The sequence below is a fragment of the Stenella coeruleoalba genome (assembly GCF_951394435.1).
Source record: "Stenella coeruleoalba genome assembly, chromosome: 15".
Classification (NCBI taxonomy): Eukaryota; Metazoa; Chordata; class Mammalia; order Artiodactyla; family Delphinidae; genus Stenella; species Stenella coeruleoalba.
The window spans coordinates 15,373,254-15,384,950 of record NC_137161.1 but is presented as its reverse complement, the minus strand read 5'-3'; the positions used below and the strand labels follow the sequence as shown (position 1 = coordinate 15,384,950).

The 11,697-nt window shown below is 43.2% G+C and overlaps 1 protein-coding gene across 2 annotated transcripts in view; it reads left to right on the top strand.

The window, feature by feature from the left end:
- The first annotated feature begins 369 nt into the window (after positions 1–369).
- Positions 370–11,697, top strand: part of STK4 (serine/threonine kinase 4) — a 92,593-nt gene continuing 81,265 nt past the window's right edge. The window contains exons 1-2 of one of the 2 annotated variants that reach the window (XM_079946493.1): positions 370–2,480; positions 8,232–8,312. In XM_079946493.1, coding sequence (XP_079802619.1) covers positions 2,446–2,480; positions 8,232–8,312 — 116 coding nt within the window. In that variant the 5' untranslated portion in view covers positions 370–2,445. Of the gene's footprint in view, positions 2,481–8,231; positions 9,775–11,697 lie in introns of both variants that reach the window. The other variant, XM_079946494.1, reaches the window with a different exon arrangement.

Here is an 11,697-nt window from a genome sequence, read left to right as displayed (position 1 = left end):
GTTGGGTTAAGGACATGGTACCTGGAGGTGTGGCAGCCATTTTGCAATTGTGAGTCAATAAGCCCAAGTATGAAAAGCCAACATGCTGAATCAGGCCAGAGAGGAAAGATGAAATCGATGTGCTTGTGCCCCTGAATCAACCCTACAACTGCTGACTTCTGGACTTCTTAGTTATAAACAAGATATGCTGTAAGGTCAGGCCACTCAAGATGGCTGTTCTCTTGCTCTCTGTACATCCCCTGGCGGACCAGGGCCTGCTGCACCTATACCCTACTCACATGACTGACCTTCCTCCGTACTTGTCCTAGGCCCCAGCTAATCATGGCTTATCAAAGGGGTGGTGAGGGGCATGCCCCTCTGCTGGTTTCCCCAGTAACTAATGAGCCCACCTGACATCAATTCCCCTATAACTGGTAATTCCCCCCCCCACCCCCCAGCAAAGACTGCCACTATGTCCTGCCTGCCGTGAACTGCACACGGGTGGGGTGTCACTCCAGGACCTTGCTTCAGGCATGTAAGCTCCCCCATCCATCAAACTATTGATGTCTCTGTTGCTGATTCCAGGTTCTTTCTTCGGTCTTGAAGCTGGGCAAGCACAGGCCTTGTAGGCCTGTGGGGTGCAGCCCAACAAATGCCACTGTGCCTTAAACCACCATTTAGATTGTTCTTTTTCAGTTGCTTGAGGCTGAATATATTCTAAGTGGTATACCAGACAAGTACACCTGAGGCAAGTTGTATTTTCCCTAAATGGCTGAAACAGTATTTCCAGTTCTCCATGCTCCTCCAAAACCTTGCCACTCCCCTATCAAGAGATGGAATCATATGTCCACTCTCCTTGAAACTGGGTGGGTCTTTGGGGGCCCCTTCAACAGGGGAAATGACATTATGTACCTTCCAAAGCTATGCCATTGAAAGGCATTACAGCTTCCTCCTGGCTCTTTCCAGAAATATACTTTAGAAGCCAGCCTTTATTCTGTGAGGAGGCTCAAGAAAAATGGAGTTGGACCCCCCATCCCTGATCACCAAGTGGGCTTCCAGCCAACACTAACACCAATTTGTCAGCCATGTGAGTGAGCCATTTTGGACAGGGATTCATCCAAATTCTGACTGCCGCTGACTGACACAATGGAGCAGAGGAATTATGGGTATAATTCTTACTTCATAGGGTTTTTTGAGGCTTAAGTGGTAGCTTAGAATTGTGCCTGGCACATAGTAGATTCTCAGTAAATGTTTTCCTCCTGTCAGGAGAAAGGCTCCATTACTCCGCTTTTAACATATGGGGTCCCATACCTGGGTGACCCTGAAAGGTGGGTGATCAGGTGTTAGGTTTTGTAGATGGCATATCTTTGAGAAAAGCAGGACAATTAAAACCAGTGAGAGGCTGCTCTGGGTAACTTTCTCTGTGAGTAAATTAGATGGAATCTTCCACTTTCTTAAACACTTGCTGATGGTGGTGGCAACTGAGGATTTATGAACTTCCACAGCTGTAACTGGATCTCTGAGTGGAGAGGAAGCTCTGTCTCTCATGCCCAACCAGAGGGTCCAAGTGGTTGTCCAGTTTGGTGGTGCAGGCTCTGGAATCAGATCCATCTGGATTTAAATCCCCAAACCTATACTTTTAGCTATGGGAGCTTCACCTCTCTGGCCTTACGAGAATAATATTACCTAACTTACAGTGTTTAAGAATATTAAATGAGTTAATAGTAGTGGAGTACCGCAAACGTGATAAGCAGTGTCAAATAATTAATAGATAAGATTGGAGATAACGTTACAGGCTTGATATAAGGATTAAATGAGATAATATATGAAAGCAAGTACATGGTAAGAGCTTAATAAACATTAGCTATTTTTATGTCCTCAAACTGACTGAAAGGTAAGGCTCTTAAAAGGATGCGACAATTTGCAAGCTGATGCTATGTGACATCCAATGAGAGGTCATGCACGTTCCAGCCTCCACCTGGAACAAGAATTCAACCAGAAAGGAACGGTAGGAAACCACAAATACCTCCCGCGTAGAATTTGGCTTGTTAAGAATCCACAGTTCTTATCAAGGCGGTGCTTCGCAAGAAGCCTCAGTATCTCCGTCTGAGAAATGAGCGGCCGGGCCGGAGGCACAGATGGGTTCTTGGTTTCGAGACCGAGTGTGTTGGGCGAACAATGTCGCAAGAGACAAGGACGCCGTCCCGAGCTTGATTGAGGAGGCCTCCCCCGGGAAGAGGCTCCAGTGCTCCGCAGTTCCGGGTCCGCGCCTCGGCGCTCCACGTGACTCGGGTCCACACCACGTGGTCCAGGCCCGGACCCCGTGGCCCCGCCCCGCTCCCGCCCCGCGCGCCGCTTCCGGTAGGGGCGGAAAGCGGAAGTGTGGGAGGGTCTGCGGGGCGGGATCCAGGAGGTCCCGGGGGAGGATGGATCTGTGAGCGGGTCTGGGCGGCTGCCGGCAGCGCCATGGAGACGGTGCAGCTCAGGAACCCGCCGCGCCGGTGAGGGGCTGCTGGCCAAGAGGAAGGGGGTGGGGGGAGAGGGAAAGGCGGGAACTGGCAGAGGGGAGACACTGGCGTGCGAGACCCCGGAGGGGACGGACCTGCGGGGTGATCCGGCTGATGGGGCACCTGCTGAATCAGGGACCTCTGGCTGGTGGGGGTCCGGCCGAGGGGGATAAATGTGGGGCTGGTTAGAGAGATCGCTTGCTGGGGTAACATACTGGCGGAAGTGGGGGACAGGTGGGGGGAGCAGCTGCTGAGGAACGTGGGGACAAGTTAAGGAGAGCACCTGCTGAGGGCGGGGGCCACTGGGTGGGTACTGTCCTAGAAGGGACTCACTGAGGTAGGGAGCATGCTGAAGCCAGATGAGAACCTACGAGGGGTCTGGCTAAGGGATGGGTCGGGAACTAGCAGAGAGGAGAGCTGGGCAGACTTTCTAAGGGAGGGAGTCCCACCCGAGGGGTGCAGTGGAGAGGATCTGCTGAGGGGAAAAGCTTTGCGCCTGAGGCTGAAGATGTGCCAAGGCAGGTGGACGGTCTGGCAAGGGAGGCTTCGTGGAGGAGAGCATGTAAGAAGATGGTTTTGGTCCCTACTCTAGATGATGGCGCCTTTCATCCCTGATATGCAGGGTCCTCCAAATTTTCCTCATATCCAGCACTGGGAGGTAGAGAGGGAAATAAGAGACCATTTTCTGGACGGGCAAATTGAGGCTCAGAAGAGTTGAGACACAGTCCTGTATGTTGACTTCTTTGCTCTAGGTCTGGGTCACTGGACGTGGCCAGACTGTGCCCTTTTCAGGTCTGTATTGTTTTATATCAGCTCCAAATCCTCTTGCTCCCTGGAAATTGTTTTAAGTCAAGATCTGGGGGGTGGCTGATCCTGAAAAGTCTAATCCCCTGAGTTGGTTGCAGTTGTATCAGTGATTTGCTCTGTGGACACCAGGGTCTTCTCTCACTCTGCCACATCTGGAGAAAAATCGAGAGTAGAGACTGAGGTGCCAGTGCAGTTCGCTTCAGTTTCACAGAGACCTCTGACTTCCTGCAGCAGAATGAACTCTAAAGTAGGAAGTGTTCAGTGTGTGGGAATTCGGGGCAGTGGAGAGGTGAAGGGAAGGGATCGACAGCCTGGGCTGCGCCCTTGGCTTTGTTTGAAGGGCACAAACACTTGCAGAAGGCAAATAGCTGGTTGGGATGGACTCAGCTCACCCTACTGTAGTGCGCTGAGTCTGAAATAAAATCATCATTGCACTCATCTAGCGCTTACTGGGCGCCAGACACTATTCTCAGTGCTTTCCATGTCTCTTATTGAACCATATGAATTTGCTGATATTTGACCATTTTTGATCTATAAAAATAGAAGTTTCATATGGTTCAACTTATCGTTGACTCATTTGACCCTCACATCAATCCCATCACCTGTATCTCTATTTTACAGGTGAGGAAACTGAGGCCCAGAGAGGTTAGTGATCAGCCAAAAGTCCCACAGTTACTAAGTGACAGAGCTGAGATTTCTTTTAAAATTAATTAATTAATTAATTTTTGGCTGAGTTGGGTCTTTGTTGCTGCGCACTGGCTTTCTCTAGTTGCGGCGAGCGGGGGCTACTCTTTGTTGCGGTGCGTGGGCTTCTCGTTGCGGTAGCTTCTCTTGTTGTGGAGCATGGGCTCTAGGCGCGCGGGCTTCAGTAGTTGTGGCACACAGGCTCTAGAGCGCAGGCTCAGTAGTTGTGGCGCACGGGCTTAGTTGCTCCGCGGCATGTGGGATCTTCCTGGACCAGGGCTCGAACCCGTGTCCCCTGCATTGGCAGGTTGATTCTTAACCACTGCACCACCAGGGAAGCCCCAGAGCTGGGATTTTTTTTTTTTTTTTTTTTTTTTTTTTGTGGTATGCGGGCCTCTCACTGTTGTGGCCTCTCCCATTGCAGAGCACAGGCTCCGGACACGCAGGCTCAGCGGCCATGGCTCACAGGCCCAGCCGCTCTGTGGCATGTGGGATCTTCCCGGACAGGGGCACGAACCCGTGTCCCCTGCACCGGCAGGCGGACTCTCAACCACTGCGCCACCAGGGAAGCCCCAGAGCTGGGATTTTAATCCAAGCAGTCTGGTCCAGAGTCCATGCTCTTGGCTGCCTCAGTCTGATGCCTTTCTGGAAGTATCCCTGTTTCACAGGACCTTGTGTATGTTAGCAGATATATGCTATAGCACCATAGATCCAATTATAAATGGACACTGGTTATAAATCCTTCTGAAACGTGTTCGTTCTCTCCCTGAGGCCCTGGTTTAATTGAAAAGAGAATTAGGAACCTGCGTTTTGTTTCTGCTTTTGCCTTGTGCTGTATAATCTTGGGCAAAAGAGTAAACCTTTTTGGTTTTGACACACTCATTTCCTGGGCCTTTTGGATTTTAAAAATTTTATTGACTGTGCAAGAGAAAAGCATTGCAGGGCTGAATTCTTTTTTTTTGTTTGTTTTCAAATTATGTATAATTTTTGATCAACGTACAGGAGTACAACTCCTCTCATGAAGAGGGCAAGTACTCTGTAACACCTATAAGGTTGCTCCAAGCTTTTCTAACCTTACAGTGTGATTCTCAACCATCTTCAAGATCACTGAGATTAAATAAGTGGAGTATTAGTAAACTCTTGCTGGTCAGTATTTCAAAAAAAATTGTCCAGGAGGGCTGAATACTTAAATGACTGGTGCTTTCCTGCTCACCATAGCTGGTGAACTGCCGGGACTTGCAGCCAGTTAACTTTATTATCATTTGTATCAGTTTGTTAGGCCTGCTGTGTCAGTTTCACAGACTGGGCGACTTAACAGAAATTTATTTCCTCACAGTTCTGGAGGCTAGAAGTCTGAGATCAAGCCATCAGCAGGGTTGTTTTCTGTTGAGGCCTCTCTTCACATGGTCTTCCCTCTGTAACTGTCTGTGTCCTTATCTTATGAGGACACCAGTCATGTTGGATTAGGGCCCACCCATTGACCTCATTTTTACCTTAATTACCTCTTTAAAGGCCCTGTCTCTAAATACAGTCACATTCTGAGGTACTGGGGGTTAGGACTTTAACATGAATTTGAGGGGGTTGGGAGAGGGAAACACATTAATTTTATTTTCATTAAAAAATTTCATCCATTTATCTTATATATGAGTTGTAACCCACAAGAACTTCTGTGTGGAAAGAGGAATAGGTATATATAAACAAAATGGACCTGACAAGAGTTCTAAGGTGGGAGAAAGAAATTTGGGAATTAGCAAACCGGTGAGTAACTACTTCATAAACACCCTTATTGTGTTTGGAAGATACAGGTGTCTTTTCAGAGATTCAGATGGCATGTGTTTCCAACAAGGGAAAGCAGTCCCAATGCAGGAAGTGTTCTTTGTGTCCTTGAGTTTGACATTTGTGTGTGACTAAGTGAATGATGATAGATTAAAGTTGACGGTTTATGTAGGAGTTTATGATTTTAAAAAGTGAGTTGCCATTAGATACAAATAGTGTGGTGGAATGTGTAAGTACATTTCTGGGATGCTGGCCGTCCATGTGGCCACCTGACTTAGGAGCGGAGCATCCCCCTGTGTTGGATCCATGGAGGCTGTGTTGGCCAGGCCTGTTAAGTTATGAGCAAGCAGTGAAACTACCTAGGACCCGGGGAAGTACAGCTGAGAGGGCTGAATCATCAGAGTTGGGCTGTTTGGTTATAGTGCTTCTTCCATGAAGACTCATGTAAAAAATAGCATTGAGTCCCTTATCAAAAGATTTTCCATAGAGATCTTATTTGTCGATAACACAGTAATACTTTTTCAGGGTGATATTCTTTTAGTTTTGAAACCTCACAAGGATTGCTGAGAAAGGTTTATGATTCTCATCATTGCATTCATTAATCCATTTAACAAATGTTCTTATTGACCACCTCTGGATTCAGGCACCAGAGATAAAAAGATCCCTTAAGACCAGACCAAAACCAAACAAAAACCCCACTTAGATTGTTTTAAAGAAGTATCTAGCACTCATATAAAGTTTGTCTGTCACAGTATTATCAGAGGCCTGCAGCTGTCTCTCATGGCAGTGGCCGTTTCCTTTGTTATGCTGTGTTCTCTGTAATAGTTGAAATAGTGAGTTTTGCTTTTTGTAAACCACGAAGTCACCACTTCAAAGGAACACATTTGATCTTCCTTTATATGAACTGTTTATAAAACTGTAATTATACTTGAGAAATGAGGTATTGTCCATTGTTTAAACAGTTATAAATTCAATGCTTCACCCCCCCTCCCCCGGGTTATGGGATGTTCATTCTAATTTCTGAGTTCATAGAAATTTCACTTCTGACATTGAAGAGGAATTTCACTTCAGTCCTTCTTGTTTTGAAACTGGGAGTTTTTGTGATGTCATTGGAATTTAATTCTTAGAACCTTTTGATTTTCAAAGGTCGGTGTGGTCGTGTTTGTTAATTTTCAAGTTATGGAAGTTACTGACTTGGAGCAGTTCTCCATTTCTCTAGTCTTTGACATTTATAAAATCCTGTTAAGATTGTCTTTTTGAGATCAGCGTTTATTGGTGGATACACTTGATGTGTTGAGGTGTGTGGGTTTTTTTTTTTTTCTTTTGTCTCTTTTTTGGCTTCTTTCATGGTTTTGCCACTTTATCTAGGAAGGTACACATTTATGTGTATGTGTATTTTTTGTTGTTCAAGTCTTTTCTTGTAAAAATTGGTATTGTCCAGCTAGTTTAAACATTTTTCTTTTCAAAGAAATTTTCAGTGGACTACTTCCATATTTCACCATTTCCTGAGCTCTCCTTTCTTTGTTGTCCTTTGTAGTTTCAGGAAACCATTGTGTAGAACCCACACACGCAAATAGTCATTAGCAAACTCCTCCTTTAAGCCTGTTAATAATTTTCAGAGGTCTCAGAGTTTTTTTTTTAAAAAACCCTACTCTTAATTTATAACCTCCCATGTTTGTCATAGTCAGAAAAATCCCAATTATCTGGAAGTTGTGAGCAGCACCTATCTGATTTCGGGAAATAGTCAGGTATACAACTGCCCATCAGAGAGTCTTGGTGAGACTATTTGAAACTCCCAGCTGCCTGGTTAGTTTTTACTTTTGGTCACGTCTGAGTGTATACTCTCCACTTTCTGTTTCTGTGATACCTACAGAATCCACGTATTTCGACAGAAGTACCAAAGTCTTGCTAATGGAGGGCAAGACTCTTCTATGTCTTCCTTGGCCTCTAGTCTAAGACCATGTTTCAGTTCATAGCTAAGCTTGCATTAAACATCTTTTCTGAACAGAGAGTTATGCCATCTTAATTCATGGAATCTCAAGATTTAAATGGATTCTGAAGGTTATAGCTAATGCTTAAATCCACTCTATAACATTTCAGCCACACGAGGACTCATTTTCTGTTTAGATGCTCCAGTGATGGGAATCTAGGGACTTCTTAAGGCAGTCTAAACCATTTCATAACAACTTTTATTGTTAGAAAATTCTTGCTCCTGTGGAACTGAAGTCAGCCTCTTGGTAGCTCTTCACCCTCTGGTCCTGATTCTGCTGATCAGGGTGACCAAGGACATGTGTAACATGTCCATAGACCAGCCCTTCAGCTTCCCTTAAAGTTCTCTTAGCTTGCCTTTATGGTCATTTACCAGTGAAGACTGTGTAAAGAAATCCCTAAGATGCTAATTGTAAAATAAATAATGCATTTTGTATTCTAGTTGCTAGCAAGTAAAATGTATTTTATGTTTAAATTCTTCGTCCACAGGCAGCTGAAAAAGTTAGATGAAGATAGTTTAACTAAACAACCAGAAGAAGTGTTTGATGTCTTAGAGAAACTTGGAGAAGGGTGAGTACACAGAAAATGTAGGTGGACTAAGTAGGTCCCAGTCTTTTTCCTGCCCCAACACCAGAAGGATGTGAACCTTTCTCGTGGCAATAATTTGGAAAACTAAGGAAAAGAAAGGGGAATGTTGCATATCACCACTGCTCTGGGTAGTGTAGGAGGTAAATTTAATACTTGAAATGCCCTTTCCCTCTTCCCCCAATTAGTTCTATAGACAGATTTAGTGATTCCTGATCTTTTCAACACCATGGACATCTATTGTTTTCTCTCTTGTAAAATCTGTGGTTTGCATGATTTTATCTGTTTAAGAGATAACACTAATTAGTTTTTACTTCATTTAAATTTTTTTTATTAATCAGACATATTTTAATTTTCTGTTCATAGCTTCTGAGAGATATGCAATAACTTGTTTCATGAAAAAAACACTGGAGGGACTTCCCTGGCGGTCCAGTGGTTAAGGCTCCACACTTCCACTGAAGGGGGCACGAGTTCCACCCCTGGTCAGGGAACTAAGATCCTGCATGCCACACAGAGCAGCGAAAAAAAAAAGGAATTCAGCATTTTATCAATAGTTAATGTAGCGTTGGGAAATACAGTAAATAAGTCAAGGACTGTCACTACCTTTACATCTTTCCTAAGAGATCCAGAATTACAGATTGGGAACCAGAGGACTTCTTGAAACACAGATTGTGAATGAGTTTATAAAATACTGGTGAAATGATATTTGGTAGTAGATAGTGGCCATCATTGGCTTTCCTGATACAATAAACGTTATATCATAAGTTTTTATACTTTTACATATATTGATACTTTTAATCTTCGTATGTGTATTTCTTTATCTTAAGGACCAAGACATTAAAATATTAGAGACACCCTTTCTTAAGTTTTTGTTGTTCATTTTTGAATAGGTAATCAAGTCACATGATCCAGAATTTTAAAAGTGTAAAAGTGTTAAAATGAAAAAAATTTGCCTCCTGCCTCTCTCTCTCAGCCACCCAGAAGCAACCAGTATAGCAGTTTTTTGTGTGTTCTTCAGAGGTAGTTTATGCATATATAAGCAAATAAACATGTGGGTGTGTGTTTGTGTAATTTTGTAAAATCTCTTGGGAGTACTTCTGGTTCAAGAGAAGACCTGAAATGTTAACTTATAAAAATGTCAAATTAATGTCTGTTCTTTAAAATCAGCTTTTTTACGTCATTAGATTATTTTGGAGTTTAGTGTTATTTATGCCTAATATAGATATGCAATGTTAAACCCAATCCTGGATTACATGGAAAAGGTTTCCATGGATTACCTCCTTGTGAAAAACATTAGTCATCATCTTTTTGTAAGTTGGAAAAATACTCTTTGGAATCAAGCAAGAAGTCAAGCAGAGAAGGGAAGTAAAAGATGACACCACCTGAGCTGCTAAAAGACAAGTACACGATGAATCTGAAACCACAAGTTGACTTGGCATTGTTAAAGGTATGCGGGGGGGAAAAAACCCAGTCCTTCTATGTCTCTTGCTTGCCATTTTCAGCTCTAACTTGATATCCTTGGTATTTCCTCAAGGCAGTGAGTCAAAGGCCCTTAATCTAACCATGCTCACAGGTTATACTTAGAATAAGATCAAGAGTGGTAGGCATAGTTGACTATGTATATAACTAACTTGTTTCTTTCATTTTTAATGAAGGTATATTACAGTTGTAAGAACATAGACTCTGAAGTCAGACATATCTGGGTTAAAACTTGCTCTACTGTTTATTAGTCATAATAAACAAGTGAGCTCGAGCAAATTGCTGAATATTTTGAAGCTTTGCAAACCTCAACTATAAAGTGGGGATATTTGCATCTCCCTCATAGGGTTATGTTGAGTGTTTCATGAGATGGGACTAAAGTACTTAGTACAGTGCTTATCACCTAATAAGACCTCGTTAAATGGCAACTATTATTATTTTATTTTTAAATATATCAATTGAAGCATTTTTTCAGACCTTATCATGACAAATCAAAGTTAAGTCTTAAAGTATGTTTAGGTGTTTTTGAAGGGAGCTCTGTTTGGGTTGTTTGGTTTTGAGGAATGTCAAAAGAATACTGTAGACAGAGAGTGATCAGGAATGTAAAATAAGGAGAAACTAAGCTAATTATGATTATTTTAAATTATGTTTTAGATCTATGGATGTCTTCATTAAGGACCTTGGAAATTTCCCTGTAAAGACATCACCAGAGAGAAAACAATTAAAACTTCAGATCTTCCCATGTTATCCTCATATTGTCTTTTTAAATGATACCACAAGTGCTTGGATTTCTGTCATCCCGACTGAATGAGCCTGAACCAGCTTCATTTAGTGAGCAAAATCCCAAAGGAAAACCCAAACTGTGCTTCCTTCCTAAACACAAATGGCCATGCCATCCCTAAGTAGTTCTGGAAAGTGAATGGATTGTGAACTCTCACTGACATGGGCCTTGTGAAATGAGCTCTGGCTAAAAGATTGGATCGGATTCCCAAGGCTGCAGCTATTCTGCATTTTGAGGAAATCATGTGGATCTGTGGCAGAGCAGAGCCAAAGCTCCAGACCAGGATGGATGGACAGCACTTGGAAAGTGTTTTGAATTAGAGCCTAGTGCCTTTTTTTTTCCTCTTATACTTAAAGTTTTACACATTGACTCATTTAAGTTTTTAATCCTAGGATAATAACAAAAACATCTTGCCCATGGTTTCATAGCTAGTGAGTGGTATTAAGACTTATGCCTGGTTAATTTGGCCTCAAATACTGTATAATTTCTATGTTTCTGCATTGACCTTTGCCTTGCATAACTTGTGGGAAGCACTTCCATCCCCACCATCTTTGTTCTCTGCCAGTTAAAATTCATTGAATCACTGTAGTTTTTGTTGTAGGGAATTAGGTCTTAAGGGACTTGCCTATAAGGAAGCATGACTGCTAAAGCCTTCTAAATCCTCTGTACTGTAAGTGTGATCTGTGGAATCATGAATCTTAATCGTACCTATGAGCTCTTGGAGTTTTCTTGGCTGTCCAGATAGCATAGTGAGGCGTGGAGGGTGTTCTGGTCAAGACTGCTGAGTAAGTGCACGTAGGAACCTCTCCATTTCAAATATATAAGAATAATAAATGAAAAAAATTTTTTTAATATAAGGATACATAGCCAGCTATAGACCAGGGGTAGAAAAGATAGCTGTCATCGTAAGAGGAGAGTAAAGCATGCCTTGTCCTTGTCGGGAGATTGTGGATGGGCTTCCTGTATGGAGTTGTGGTATCATTTGCCTGTGGCCTGGGGGAAAAGCAGAGGGACTGGCCTGACTATAGGAACTGGGCCTGGACTGTATTCAGGTATGGTGTCTTGAGGGGCAAAACCCCTAAATCCTAGTGCAAGACCTGGTTTAAATTG